This window comes from Pterocles gutturalis, unplaced genomic scaffold, assembly GCF_000699245.1.
Source record: "Pterocles gutturalis isolate BGI_N339 unplaced genomic scaffold, ASM69924v1 scaffold16623, whole genome shotgun sequence".
NCBI classification, from domain to species: Eukaryota; Metazoa; Chordata; class Aves; order Pterocliformes; family Pteroclidae; genus Pterocles; species Pterocles gutturalis.
In genome coordinates, this window is record NW_010126315.1 from 30,422 (window position 1) to 46,304 (window position 15,883).

The 15,883-nt window shown below is 47.5% G+C and overlaps 1 protein-coding gene across 1 annotated transcript in view; it reads left to right on the forward strand.

The window, feature by feature from the left end:
* Positions 1-15,231, forward strand: part of XKR6 (XK, Kell blood group complex subunit-related family, member 6) — a 20,378-nt gene extending 5,147 nt beyond the window's left edge. Inside the window, exon 2 of the mRNA XM_010078942.1 lies at positions 13,963-15,231. Within this exon, the coding sequence (XP_010077244.1) occupies positions 13,963-14,927 (965 nt within the window). The 3' untranslated portion in view covers positions 14,928-15,231. The remainder of the gene's footprint in view (positions 1-13,962) is intronic.
* The last annotated feature ends 652 nt before the right edge of the window (positions 15,232-15,883 follow it).

Below are 15,883 nucleotides of genomic sequence, written 5' to 3' on the forward strand. Positions count from 1 at the left end.
ATGGGGCATCCACAGCTTCTCTGGGCAACCTGGGCCACTGCCTCACCCCTCGCACAGGAAAACATTTCTTCCTCACATCTCATCTCCATCTCCCCTCTTTCAGCTTAAACCTGTTCCCCCTCGTCCTGTCCCTGCACCCCCTGATCCAGAGCCCCCCCATCTCTCCTGTAGCCCCCTTTCAGCACTGGGAGGTGCTGGAAGGTCTCCCCGGAGCCTTCTCTTCTCCAGGCTGCACACCCCCAACTCTCTCAGCCTGTCCTCGCACGGGAGCTGCTCCAGCCTCGGACCATCTTTGTTATTTTTCCTAAGATCCAGCAAGATAACAGCAATGCATGCCTGAAACTATCTTTGCTTCATGGAGTCCTCAGCAACAGGAGATGGGGTGGGTGGAAGGTCTACCAGAGTGACAGTGTGGACTTTGGCTTGGGTTGTGAGACAGATCATAAAGAAAAAAGGCTGTAAAACTTGGCCCATGGGGTTGAAGGCGTATTCTTTCTCCCTCTCTCTCATGCCGTTCCTTGGGGAGTAAAAGAAATGGGAGAGATCCATCACCCAGCCCTGGTTCCCTGTGCCAGAAATGGCATGAACCGGAAAGCAGTCGTTCATCGCCATGTGGGCAAGGGACAAGGACTCCACCAGTTGCGTGCTTGCTGCAGGGGCTTGGCAGGGAGGAACCAGAGAAATCTGCGTTGAAAGTTTGCCCTGATCCAACCACAGTTTCCCTTTAAATGTTCATCAGCAGACCAAGGAGGCACCTCACCAAATGCCCAGATAGCTCCAAACGCACGAGCAGCTCGCCTGGGAGGCCACTCATATGACTCAAGTACTTTGCCAGACTGGGGCATATGACTCTGTTCCTGCCGTCCCCTCCTTCTCACCAAAGCCGGATGACAGATAGCAGTTTGGTTCCCTGCTTGAAGCGAGTCGCTGGTGCCAGGCCAATTCCTAGCAGCGTCAAAAAGCCATCTCCAGAGTTGGCACTGGGCTCTGAGGACGTCTTGCTCTGGCATGCTGAGAGCACGCCAAGCCCAAGGCATGCTGGCATGGGGAAAGCTTGCCCTATCATCAGCCGTATTGTCCCGGCGCGGTGGGGAAGGACTGGCTCCAGGAGCCTTTGAAGCCAGTGACAGCTTTTTTTTGTTTTGTTTTTTTTTTTTCCCCAATGGCCTTTGGAGCAAACCCAAAGAGAGATGTCATCCCTTCAGCCCATCCCCACCTGCGGCTTCTTCATCCACCACCTTGCCATAGCTCTCGCTCTGATATTTTGGAGTGCTGATAAAATCCCCCTTCTGTTCCGTCTCACGTGCCACCATCGTGCATATGACATGGCACAGCCAAAAGAGATGAGTCACCTTTCACAGGACAGCACTGGCAGGTAGCCAGGGCTGCCAATTTTAGGTTTTGTAGGACTGTGGTCATCGTTGGGAGGGGGTTACATCATCAGAGCACTACACAAACATTAGCCCATGATGTTCCCAGGAGCTGCAGGCCACCTGGGAAACTGAGGCATGGACAGAGAGGTTTGAGTAGCCTCAGGTCTTGGGGAGGATCTCTATGCTGCGTGCTCCTGGGGAGCAAAGCCATGCCAACCAGATTCCTGGCAGGAAATTAAGGCGTTTTCAGGTAATTTTATGCTGCAGACTTTCTTGGAGAGACACACATCTCATGGCAGATTGATGATTAGAGCATAGGAAAAGGTGGCTGCACAGTGCTGTGCGATGGGTTGGTAAAACACATGGAAATTCAACTCTTTGCATCTTCCAGTTGCTGTAGTGTGCAGCTCTGGGGTTCACATCAGGCGTCCAGGAGAGCATGCTAATGCTGAATAAACAGAGAGCACTGAGATGATGCAGGATGGGTGCTGGGCAGGGACTTCTCTGTGTTTCTAACGCTGATGTAGATGTAGATGGAGCAGTTCAGGTTGATGGCTCAGAGGTGCTCAGTATTGAAGGAAAGAACTTTCTTGTTTCAGAAACTATCAGTTTTAGGTCGGGGTGACAGTCCTCAGTCTGGGAGCGCAGCAGATTTCCTGAGTCAGTGGAAATCTCCTGAAATGACTTTTGTCCTAAGTGGCATTTGACCATCCTCATGCTCTCGATGCCCTCAGGACATTCACATCTTGGCGCGGACGCTCACTGATGGGGACATCCACCAGGCATGGCCGTTTCCCCATCGCAGGAGCCCGTGTCTGAAATACCCCAAGGTGCCCAAAGACACTTGCAGTAGGGGAACGGATGCATGGTTTGGTCCCAGCTTGTCCTTGGGGAAGGTGATGTTCATTTACCCGTTGAAGAGGCAGTCTCATCTCCATCTTGTACACACATGAACTTCTCAGAAGGAAAAAAAGACCCAAGAGAGACAAGTCAACCTGAGCATGACTTAACTGGTGGATACTGGCGTTTGGTTGAGTTCTGGCCTGATGCACATCGCTTAGACCTTTGCAGAGCATACAAAGCATGGGAAGCAGAGGAAGAAACAGGTTTCTGCTGTTATCTTTGGAAATCAGTGTCCCTGGTGCCTTCAGCTGCGAGACAGCACCAGCTGCACCACATCCGTTTTTGTCACTTTGTCACTCCCCCTCGCAGAAATGCTCTGCCAGGCTCTCTCTAATGATGCCAGCCCTGTGTACTCTCCAGAACCATTGAGATGCTCCTTCTTTTCAGGAGACCGGTCCCCTCATCTGCTGAGACAGTTCCACCAATGGCCCCCTACACCATAACAAAGATTTACAAACCATAAGGTTAGCAAAATGTGCACTGCTGACACATCTCCTCTAAGCACACCAAATGACTCACCTTGGCCAGTGAGTGTGAGCCAAGTTGGGTTTCCTTCCTCTTCCCCATCAGGTCAAAAGCATTTCCAGGACTGGGAATCATAGAATCATAGAATCATAGAATCATAGAATGGTTTGGGTTGGAAGGGACCTTCAAGATCATCAAGTTCCACCCCCTGCCATGGGCAGGGCCACCTCCCACCAGCCCAGGTTGCTCAAAGCCTCATCCAGCCTGGCCTTGAACCCTTCCAGGGATGGCCTGCAAACTTTCTGTGTCCAGGCCAAACCGTAAACCAGAGGTGGTTTGCAGGATCCATGTTTGGTACTGTCATAGACTGTTTGAAACATTGCCTTGATGTTGCCTCGTCTCCAAGGATCTGGCCATAGGAGCTGTATTCATAGCAGGAAGTTCCTTCACTAAGCTCTGGCAGAAGATGTTGCTTCTTCGATCTTTAAGGTCCTTTCCAACCCTAGCCATTCTATGATTCTGTGATTCTTCAATCTGGTGATGAGTCTGCTGGGTTTCATCTATGCTAATGAACTGAAACACATCAGAACATGAGCACAGCCACCAGATCTCAGTCATCCACGTGGTTCAGTTACCAGCATGGTCCTTGGCACATTTTTAGCACCAACCCAAACAATTCCCAGGCATGGCTCAGGCATTAGTGTGGACCAAGGATGATTCCCAACAAGCAATCTGGATTGGCCCATGCTGGTTTGGAGGCTGAGACAGAATAATGACATGGATTTAGCAGTCAATAGAATTAGGCTTTGCTCAGTCAGTGATCTTTAAGCACAGGGTCCCAGGTTCAAAAGCCACCCCAGCCCAGTGCTAGGGAACAGGTTCTCATGGTTCCTTTCAGAAGCAGACAACCCCTAGAGCTTTCCTTTCCAGTGCTGATGTGCTCCCCTAGTTTTCAGAGTATTTTAGTCCCACCTGCAGGATTACAGCGTCCTTTCAACTTGTGGTAGGCAGATTTAACTTCTTCTCAGTGGCTGTGGTTCTCATCTGAATTAAAAAAGAATGCCAGGAGAAAGATGCTGTAACAAATATCAGGTGTACAGTGTTAAAATCCAAGTATATTGTATGTGTTTGTGGAGTTGTGTTGTTTCATGCCAGCTACCCCTACTCAGAATATAGAAATGGGTGGGGAAAGATTTTGTTCTAAATCAAGCCATGTGGTTTTTTCCTTAGCAGTGTTTTGGGTTCTTTTTCCCCCATTTGAGTGTATTTTAGTAGTATCATAAGATGTGTTTCTCTTCTAAAGGTTCCTAGCGGCAGAGTTCAAATATCAGGTCTGAAAAATCTCAGTATAGGAGGCTTGTTCTGGTCTTTGCAGAGTGTCAGTCAGGAGAGACTCTGCTGGAGTCTGTGAAGATGTTCAATATACTCAAGAATCTGAGAAAAGAATTCTAGAATCACAGAATCATAGAACAGTTAGGGTTGGAAAGGACCTTAAAGATCATCGAGTTCCCACTACAAGTTGTGTCTAAGGTATTCTTCACAAAGAAGCAGCTGTCGAATGTGCTATATGACTTTTCCTCCAAGAGTAACTCCTCTTGGATTTTGACATTTTATTTTTCACAGTTGATCATGTGTTTGGGTTTGGTTTTTTTTCTCCTGTTGCTCTGGGAAAGACTGTTTTAAATAGCAGAGGGAAAAACCCCAGATCCCAGCAAACAACCATGCTGCACGTCTAACCAAGAGGCTACAAGAGCAGCACAGTCATGCTTGGGTGTCTTTAGTCTCTACAGATCCATGCTAATTGTGGTGCTTAGCTCTCCATATTGACTATAAAGGTAGCTTCGGTTGACTTTTTTCCCATGTCAGGTGTCTGGTAGGACTTGGATGCCCCTGGACCATGCTGATGGCCATGTAGATACAAGGCTGTTCTCAGGCTACTCTGATTTCTCAACTGAGGTCAAGAGGAACCAGAAAGTCCACCAAGAAAAAGCCATGGAAGTCTATAGAGACGACTTGTACACTTCTCTGCTGGCCATGTTCCTTTCAGGTTGAACCAGGTTTCTGTGATAAGACTACTGCCTCGTAACATTGCCTACAAAGAGGGATTTTGCTCTGCATGTGCAGATTTAAATCCTGATCTTGCTGAAGGTGTTGTTGAGACATCCTGATGGAGCATTTCAAGTGAAATCTCTTGAGGTCTCTTGAGGAGCTTCAAATCCTCTTGTCCGTGGCTATTCACTGTTGGGGATTTAAGTGGGGTTCTTTTTCAGTGTGATTCTGAGACAGCGGTTAAAGGCATTCATATTAACAGGAATTTAACTAAAATCTTCATAATTACAGTGATGACTGTGCCCTGAACAGAGTAGCAATTCATACAGCCTTTGACAAAAACAGACACGTAGAAGGGTTCTCATGCTCTGTTTCCAAACAACCTAAACTGTGTCCAGGAAATCCTGGCTGCTGGAGCTCTCCCAGCACATTTCCACTGCAGAATTAGCCCAGGTGATTGGTACCTGGATACATTTAGACCAGGCTCAGACCAGACCATCTGTGATTCATGCTTGTGTGGCACTAGAAGACGGAGATGCACGTAGCTGTGGGTGCTGAGCATCTCGATGAACCTTGGTGCATCCCTACCCACCTGGGATTCAGCATGCCCTTTGGAGGATGCTCTGAGGCATTGTGGGAAGATCCTGGAGAGATGTTGGCACTTGTGTAAGGTAGCCCAAGTCCTTACTGCTGAGGGTGTGGGTAACAGCAGCTGTTCTAGTTGGTAACACCATCAAATGTAGACCAACATTGACATCAAAGACATCATCAGTAAGGTTAATGAGACTTCTGGTTTACTGGCTAAAAATCACAAAGGAAAGAACTGTTGTATATTAACACCCCCAAAATAGCATCCACTGAAGTGGGACTGTTTGCTTTTGGTCAGAGAGGGGACAGTGACTTCTTTTCTTTGTATTTTCTTAACATTTAGGGGAAGATTCCAAATGGAGGAGTGATTTCAAAATAAATGTCATAATAAGGTCACATCAAAAGGGACTCAAAAGGAAATATTCATCTTGTCTGTCCTTCCTCTCCTCTACTCCATGATTGCCTCCAGCTTCTTTAGGACTGAAACTATTCACCAAACTCAGCCCAGATTCCTGAGTGGTCTTAGACTCCTGTTACACATTTCTCCCCCTGAAAAAAAAAAAAAAAAAAAAGAAGTGTGTTCCTTTAGCTCCACAGTTAGACTCCTTTCAGAGACTGTGGCAGCTGGGTGGACATTCAGAAGAGGACTTTTCTCCGTAAGGCGAGGTTTGCTCATCTACCTACAGCAATAGAGTCCCACTGGCATTTTCCTGAGACCAGATTCCTAGAAGGATTAACCTATACTGCCAAAATAACATTTTGCTGGCATGAAGCTCTCAACATGTCTGTATTACACCTTAGCTCTAGCTGCCATGCCCGGGCTTAAGCCTGCTTAGCCTTCAGTGGTATAAAGTCATTGTGTTGCATCACTTGAGTGTGCCCACCTTATGTTGGGTCTGTCATCTTCTGCTCTGCAGAAGCTAATGCTATCTATTCTGCTCAGCTTGGAGCCAGGAGCAGGTTTCCCCAAGCCCCCTTTCTGCTCTCCTCACCTTGCTGGGACTCAGGGCTCTCCTCTGAGCTCTTGTGGGGATTTGGTGGATGCCAAACCACTGCTATCTAGGGTGCTTTTCATCTTACCCACTTCTTGTTTGGGCATTTCAGTTTGATTGTCCACACTCCTGGTAGAGAGAGACAGAGAGACATTTCCAGAGGGCAGCTCATCCCATGTCTCATCCTTGGGTGGGATAGACACTGAGGCACATGATGCAAGGAAGATCTTCGTTAAGAGGGTTTTGAAATGGGGGGGGAAGCTTGGCCAATCCTTATGTTGTGGGTGATAGCCAACATTTTCAACAGCTCTGACACTTTGCTGAGGGTATTCAAGGACAATCCAAACAGAGGGCAGATTATCCCATTTCTGCTTGGCCTAGGGTGCTTGCGCCTCCCGCAAAAGGATCAGTCGCTGGCTTGCATCCAGGAGAAGGTACAAGACTGGATGGCCCCAGGGCCTGAGCCAGTTTGGCAGCTCTGAGTTCACAGAGGAGATGAACAGGAGGAGAAGCAGCCGAGATAATGAGAGCACAGATCAGACGAATGTGGCCCGTCACCTCTTCTAGCAGTAGAGAAAAAGGGGCATTTGGGAGAACTGAAAGGCAGCAGGATGAAAGAGGAGAAAAGCAAGCCCCTTTGAAACACGATCTGTAGTGAACCTCTGGACCTCAGTTCCTCAAGGCGGTGCTGAGGCCATGGCTGGAGGGGAACTAAAAAGAGATCCGACATTTCTGGGGTCAATGAGGACATCGTAATTGAGCAAAAAGAAAAGGTTTTAGGAAGCATTCACACCTCAGGACATGAGCCAGCCTTTATCTGTCCAGGGGTGGGAGGGCAAGATGTTCCGAAGGTGCCTTGCTATGGACTTTCGCACTCTCCCAGTAGAAGGTTTGGGAACATGGATGTTCCTCTGGTCTAACGTGGAAGAGCTCTCCCTGTGCTCACTTGGGTGTGGACTGTCCTGTACAGAAACTCAAAGCAAGCCTGGTGTCAGGAAGTCCCAGTGGGATTCAGTGGTAGAAGACCCTCTTCTTGTTGTGCAGATCTACTTGGAGATAGACTGGTCCCTCAGATGAGTTCCTTACCTTTGCTTCCTGCCTCTCCCGAGCAGTCAGCAGCAGTTTTCCATTTCTGATGGGAGTCAGGTCCTGAGGAGAAGGAGGCTGTGATGCTCCTTGGAGGAAGGTCCCAGAAGACCTCCCAAGCAAGTGAGCAGATGCTGAGGATTTGAAACCCACCCCTTGCCTAACAAAACCAAAACATTTTTCATGAGAAAAGTGTGAAGGACAGGACACCGGTGTAACCAGTGGAAAACCCAATGTTCAAGTCAAATTTCTTCCCCGTGTCAGGCTCTGGATTTTCATCTCTGTTTACTCCAGCTCTTGAGTAGAGTACGGAGGTGTCACATAGATGTGGTCAGGACATTGCTGGGGCAGACTTACAAGTGGTGTTCACCATAGGTGGAATAGCCCTCACCTGCCATAATGGACTGGTGGCACACTGGAGAAACTAGTTGTGTCCTGAAGTCCTGTGAGGAAAACAAATGGCAAAATGGTCTGTGCAGCCCTTTATTAGTTATATGCTGGTAATGATCCATATTCTTCCATGTTCAAAGTGAAAAACAAAGAGGGAGAATGAAGGAAAGAAGACAAAAGTCATTCCCTCCTCTGAAAGGGAAGGAAAAAGAAAGATCAAGCATCAAACTGCAGCAGGTACAAATGAAAATCAGACCTGGGGTCTGATTCTGTCTCCTTTTACTCTGGTGCAAATAAATATAAACAGAATAAAAGTGAGGGGGGAGGAACTTTCAGGCCATGTTAGAAAAGCAGAAACTGGCTCCATCCCTTTTGTATATAGACACATTTTCGCTCTGTGTGCATCAAAATGAAAGCCTGTTCCTCAATTCATCCTCGATTCGTTCCTCTTCAGGGAGGAACGTGCCACCCAAAGGAGAAAATATGATAACAGGGTTCACAGCACAGAGACCTGAGCAGGCAGCGAGTGATGGGAGGAACCGAGACGTGGTACTTGGCATTAAGCAGGCGCTGCCTTTGCGCAGGGGTTGATGGAAGGTTTCATGTCGTGCTGAATATTTGCCGTCCAGCTCACCCGGGAGAAATGTTGGTATCTTCCCTTTTTGTTTTCAAAGAGTCTTCAGGAGAATTAATGTCAAAAAAAGAAATAGAGCACCATTTAGGCATCCTTTTCAGCTTTAAAGGAGCAGGCGCCCCAGTAAATACTTAGGGGACAAGTAAGTGCATTCAAATTCCTTACAGCCAATAACATGCAGCTGGATTGGTGATGGAAACTGCACATACCACTAGTGAAAAACCTCTCTCCTCACCTCAATAACACTGCGAGTGAGGGACGAATGGATATATTATTCATTTTAAATATTCATTTTTGTGTGCATGTGTGATTTGTCTGCAGCTTTTATTACTCTAGTTGTAAAACCATGTGTAATTGCATAGTATGAATAGGCTAGATAGACTGGGATGGCTTTCCCTGCGCTCTTTTTATTCCTCCACATATATGGGCTTTAAAAACGGCAATGGCAATTTAAGGGGGGTCATTGTTTTTATTCTCTCTGTGGACGTGGATTTTTCAAAGACCATCATATTTCTGAGGTCATAGTCATAGAACAGTTGGGGCTGGAAGGGACCTTTAAAGGTCATCTGGTCCAACCCCCTGCAGTGAGCAGGGACATCTTCAACTAGACCAGGGTGCTCACAGCCCCATCCAACCTGACCTTGAATGTTTCCAGGGATGGGACATCTACCATCTCTCTGGGCAGCCTGTGCCACTGTTTTCACCACCCTCATTGTAAAAAAAAAATTAAAAAAATTCTTCTTCACATCTAGTCTGAATCTACTCTCTTTTAGTTTAAAACCGTTCCCCCTTGTCCTATCACTTCAGTCCCTACTAATAAGTCCCTCCCATCTCTCCTGTAGCCCCCTTTCAGCACTGGAAGGTGCTGGAAGGTCTCCCCGGAGCCTTCTCTTCTCCAGGCTGCACACCCCCAACTCTCTCAGCCTGTCCTCGCACGGGAGCTGCTCCAGCCTCGGACCATCTCCGTGGCTCCTCCGGCCCCGCTCCAGCAGCTCCGTGTCTTTCTGAGACAACCCTGAGAGAGGAGTGACCCAAAGGGAGACAACCCAGAGCAAGAGAGAGCACTTCCAGACAGATCCTCATCTATCCCCTGGCTATGCCATGCATGGGATGGAACAGACCATTGGCCAGTTTTGGTCTCAGTCCCAAACCTGAGGTCAAATCCTGGGCTGGTCCCTGGAGCTGTGCTCCCTCCCAGCTCCTCCTGCCCCTGCAGACACGGGCACAGCAGAGAAGCTGGAAAGTCCTTGACTGTCCTGGCAGCAGCTCTGCCCATCAGTGTGTGATCAGCTTCTCCTCAGCACAAACCCAAACAGCCTCACACCAGCTGCTGGGAAGAAAGTGAACTCTGTCCCAGCCCAAACCAGGACACTCTTGTTTCCCTTTATACCCTTACCCTTCCCAGGGTATAAACAATGACCTTCACACAGCTCTGGCTCCGTTAGCTGTAATGACTAAGGAAACAATTTGTTTGACTTTGAGATGCCCTGAGTACCCTGCCTCGCTCCAGCTCCCAGCTCAACAATGCTCTTGTCTTCTGTAGGCAAGTTTGTCACATCTGCCAGCTCCACGTGGAGGTCTGGAATATCCTAGAGCATCTCAAATGTTGCTGGATTCCCATCTGTGATGGTTGCACTAAGCCTTAATTCTCCGTTGGGTAAATTAAGACACATCACCGAGGTGAGTCTCTACAGCAGGAGTTGAATCCTGTCTGCAATGCCTTGGCAAGGTGCACCATGCTATGAAGGAGACCTGTTCCCTTCTTTAGCATGGATTTAATTACAGAATCACAGAATCACAGGGTGGTTTGGGTTGGAAGGAACCTTAGAGATCATCCAGTTCCAACCCCCTGCCGTGGGCAGGGACACCTCCCACCAGCCCAGGTTGCCCAAAGCCTCATCCAGCCTGGATTTCCATACAAGACCTTGGATAAATCCTTCAAATCTTAGTGCTGCTTCTGTCAAAAGGGGATATTATAAAGCGCACTGTGCTGAAGGTAGGTTAGGCGATGTCTCACTGTAAGCACTTCAGGACACGTTACTAAAAGAACCTGGAGGACTAATGGTGATGTGTCATTCAAGACACATGGGCTTGACTCCTCAACGGTGCTGACTATGGCCCGTGAGTCAGCTCATTGCTTCCGAGCAGGTGGCAGGAGGAGTTCAAGGGCTGTTGTACAGCCTGGAGCAGAGAGTTTGAAGATGACCCCAGTCTATGCCACTCAGTCTTGTTACGGGCAGGTGGGATACAGATCCCACAGATGCAGCCACACAGCTTCCAGCCCCATGGTAGGTGATGTCCTGGCTCAAGAGTACCCACAGAGATGTGGCAGTTGCATGGTGAGTATTTTGCACTCCCAAGACTAAGCACAGAGTGGGAGGAGTGGGAGTGGGTTTTTTGAAGTGACTTCAGTTTGAAACCAACCCCAACCCTTTGATAAACAAACCTTGGAAAGGAGTTGAAACCCACTCATGCTAGATGAAGGTGCGTCAGTCACCGCGTGCAGAAGTTAAAATCAAAATAAAAAAGTACTTCCCATGTGATCCAACTTACCAGGACTTTTTGTTCTACTTATAGTTGGAGAGATCTCTATAGTTGCTTAGAAATAAGGCCTGGAGAAGTGGAGAAGAGAGGAACAGTTTGTCCCACATTCTGTGAGAATTGTACATCGTATGAAGATGTCACAGGCTAGAAGCAACAGGGAAAGATGGGAACGAGAAACCCGTGGTCAAGATGACAAAAGCCAAGTGTGCTTTGTCATTTCAGTCTGTATGAAGTAGCCAGGGAATAATTTCTGTGGCAGCACAGAAGTACTGGAGAAACTTCATATCGCTCCATGGTTCCCGTTGACGTCCACCTACTGTTCGCACCCCCCTGATGCCCAGTTCAGATCCTGCTCGTCTCTAGGATGACAAAATTTGCATTCGCCAGAGTCAGGAATTTTTAAACAATGGCAGGAATATGTCAGAATGTCCAGAGTTTCTTCTCCCCCCCGTCCCTGGCTCAGATCTTAGTGCGAACGAGGAGGCAACGAACTGTTTCACAAGGGTAGGACTCATCCCGCCTGACGGCTGGTGTTGGCGAGTCCCCGCACTCCCCCGTCAGGGGATGGTGACAGACACTTTGGGAGCATGAGTCAACCCCCCCTTGTCCCACACACGGTTCTTAGGACAGGGTGAATCACTTTCTGGGGGTGTCTGCCTCTCTCTGTTGACTCGAGGAGATGTTCAGATGACTATCAGCAGGCATGGTACCGTGCAATACGAGTGACTCAACACACGGACTCATCTCAGCCAGCTCTGTGCCATTTCCAGCAAAGACTGGGATTAGTGCAGGTTTCTGCACTGAAAACGTTACGGTGGGAAAAGCCTTTGTGTGTATACTGGGTTTTTGTTTCAGGTGTATTTTATTCCTCTCTCTATTCTAGAATAAATGAACCCAACAGAAACATTTTCAAGCCGGTAAGACACATCTGTCTCTTGTGGGTTGGTGCTGCTTGAGTTTCAGGATACAGGTACATCTAGTGTCGTACGAGTTTCTAGTATAACAGCGCTAAAATAAGACAACACATGACATCTTTTTCTGCTAATCAAATTTTAAAGTTTTTAAACTGAATAACTAGAAGATAGTGCAACAAATGGTACTTACACACGTAGCATCACTTCCCTTAAAAATTGTGTGGCATTGTTCAGCCTTCCAAAACTGTTATGTCTACCAAAAAGGTAGCACAACTGGTACGTTGAAAACTAATCTAATCTACATCTGTTTGGGGCTTAGTCTGCTCACTTTCAGAAGTTTCCAGCCATTAGAGTCCCCAAGTCCCATGTGCAAGTGTTTCTTATTGAGGACATAGAACTTGGGGAAAATTGTGGGTTTCTTAAAGATGGTGGCCTAAAGCTTCCTTCTTTGATAAGGCCATTGATCTTACTGGTTTCTGGTTTGTTGTTTTTTAAAATTCAGTCTGAAATGCTAATAGTGCACATGGGAGCCCAAAGACAAGGTGTTCAGAGAGAGACTTGAGAGCTGGTGGAGAGGCGTAGTTCTGGTGGACCTGCAGGCTGGGAGAATGCCAGTGAGGGGCTGAGATGGAGGTCTGCCGTCCTTCCTGACCACTTGTTCCATCACCTGTCCTCCAGACATAGTTAGGCTGAATGGGGGGAATCTAACCCCACTGCACTGTGGGGTAGGCAGCTACCAAATCATTTAGGTTCCCAAACATGGATCTTAGTCCATCATCTGTTCCCTCACCTGCAGAGCGGTCATCCAGTGAGAAGCAGTGGGAGCAAAGGAATGAGATGCCAGTGGCTCTTTCTTTTCCCAGGAATCTCTCAATTAATTTTGATTACAATGCTTTGCTCAATGACTTGTTCAGTTTACCCTTGCAATAATCAAAGGTATTGTATTTTAAATAGCTCCTGAAGTGTGACAGGGCACTGTTCTATCCATTGGAACAAATAAATAGTTTAAGTGTTGGTTACGATGGGGAATAAGATCAGGCCCCTTTGGAATACCATGGGGTGCCTGCCCCATGCCAGGGCACTGGGGGATGAGTTGGGCACCGAGGGTGACCCCAGTGCAGATGGTGTCTTCGCTGATGGGAGCAGTACCACAACGTCTGAGTGCACTGGGCAGAGCTCCATGCTGGTGGTGGTTCCCTCAGCTGTCCCAGACATGGCAAGGAGATGGACCACATCCAAGGTCCCTCCAGGGGGTCCCAGATGCGGCTGGAGACATGACCGTGACTTGGATCTGTGGTCCATCCAGGAGATGAGGCTGGAGATGAGCTACCGCCCGTGTAGGTCTTCAGTCGATCCTGGAAACAGGGCAGGGGAGGTGCTGGAGGGATCAGATTCTTTGTTTCAGGACCATTTGGAGGGTATTGATGAGTCTTGTTCCCTGTATTTAGATACTCATCTGCATGGGACCACAGGGTGACAAAAAACTTGACCAGCTGTCTATTTTTTCTGAAGGCGAATGCAAACAGGGGTTCCTGATTAAGGCAGAATCAAGTACAAGTGAATGTTGCTTGCATGAACCTATTTTAGAGTAACAAAGTTCCATGCAGTTACAATGAATATAGATGTCCTGGCGTTGCGATGGTGCGCTCCAGGACAGACCCCTTTCTACAGAAAATAACCTTCATACTTGGGTTGCAGCGTTTGGATGGGATCTGGATTTCAAGTTCTCAAACGTGGATCTAAAGAGGATGAGGACAGGGGCTGTTCCCTGTGAGAAGAGCTGGGGTGGGGTGGCAGAGCCATGAAGATAGGCGTAATGTGCTGTGTCAGAGACCTCCTGAATGAATACAGCATCGTTTCCAATTCCCACACTGATATTTCTGTATTTCTCTCCTCTAGACAACCTGACGTGAGTTGAACCTTTGGGCTACCGAGCCTGCCCCAGATGCAATAATTTAGTGAGCAGATGATGTTTTCAACCAAACCTCCTGTCTAACTCAGTGGATCTGTGTGTCTTCCGGCAGGTGTGTCCTCTGTGGCCTCCCTGATGTCCCTGGCTTGGGTGCTAGCCTCCTATCACAAGCTTCTTCGGGACTCTAGGGACGACAAGAAGAGTATGAGCTACAGAGGGGCCCTCATCCATGTCTTCTGGCGCTTCTTCACCATCTCATCCCGAGTTATTTCTTTTGCTCTCTTTGCTTCCATCTTCCAGCTCTACTTTGGGATCTTTGTAGTGGTCCATTGGTGTGCCATGGCTTTCTGGATCATCCATGGTGGGACAGATTTCTGCATGTCTAAGTGGGAGGAGATCCTCTTCAACATGGTGGTAGGGATTGTGTACATTTTCTGCTGGTTTAATGTCAAGGAAGGGCGGACTCGATACAGAATGTTTGCGTATTACACGGTAGTCCTGACGGAGAACGCTGCCTTGACGCTCCTTTGGTATTTTTACAGAGATCCTGACACTACTGACTCATATGCCGTGCCAGCACTGTGTTGTGTCTTTCTTAGCTTTGCTGCTGGGATAGCTTTGATGCTGTTATATTATGGTGTGCTGCATCCCATGGGGCCAAGAGCTAAGATCCTTGTCAGCTCCTGTTGCGCCGAGCTGCTCTGGGGCATTCCTTTGCCCCCCGATGTTGAGCCCATGGCACCCCAAACCCCTGGGTACCCGGGGGCCCAGGCTACGCCCACCAGAGCGGTCACGGAGCAACAGGAGGAACTCACAGCTGACACTTGCTTGCCCGTTTTCCAGGTGAGAGCAATGGTACCATCTACTCCATCTGGGCGACCCTACCCCCCCGAGGGGCCTCTCATTAAGATTGACATCCCAAGAAAAAGATACCCGGCATGGGATGCTCATTTTGTAGACAGGAGGTTAAGAAGAACTATCAACATCCTCCAGTATGTCACCCCCACAGCTGTAGGTATTAGGTATAGAGATGGACCTCTCTTATATGAGTTGCTACAATATGAATCTTCACTTTAAAAGCTCCTTAAAGCAAAAGTAAAAGAGGGGACCTTATTTTTGTTTACGGTAAACACATCATGAAACAAACACAAACCTTCAGATAAGCTTTCTTTCTGGTTGCTGTATGTATAAAAAAAAAAAAAGATATTCTCTATGTTTTGTAAGTAAAAACAAAAAGAAAAACTTTTCTTTTGTTTTTTACACACAAGAAACAGTATTTCAACTTCCACACCTAGGATTCACAGGTGGAGAAGGAGGCATCTCCACATCAGTTTTATACCGTACACCAAGTGTAGAACATTATTTATGGGATTGGTGCTGATTGAAAAATAAAAAAAAAAAAAAAACAAACAAACAAACCTACAACTGCCTTATGCCCTTAGGTGCTGAGTTTCATTAAGTACTGTCACCTTTCTCATGCAAAACTCTTTGATGATTATATGCCAGGAAAAAAAAAAAACAACCAACTGAAATACAAACCTTAAAATTAAAAAAATAAAAAAACCCACCAAAAAAAAGAAAAAAATCAACAACAACAACAAAAAGAGAGAAATGTATGAAATAAAAAATCTTGTTGCTCTTATTGGATTTGGCAGAAAAAAAACCCCAAATGTCTAAAGCTAAGAAAGCAAAGCCAAGACACCCCCAATGGAGTTTGATTTTTCCAACAGCCAAAAGACAAAATCAGGTCTGTAACCCAGTTTGGCAACGTGTTTATAACACCATTTGGCCAAGCCTGCGAGCCTTGACCGAGTCGTGTCGTAAACGCCATCCCAGCGTGTAACCGTGTTTTCCTGGTGTGAACGGGCCACGCGAACGGTCGGTTTGCACCGGATTAACGTGGCGACACAGGATCTGATCTTGTTTGGAACGATTGCACACGCTGAAACACCACTGTCCTCAGTGGAGTCAATAACAACCGTCTGAGCCCAGAATCAGGGCTGTCACCTTGATTTCTGGAAAAAAAAAAAAAA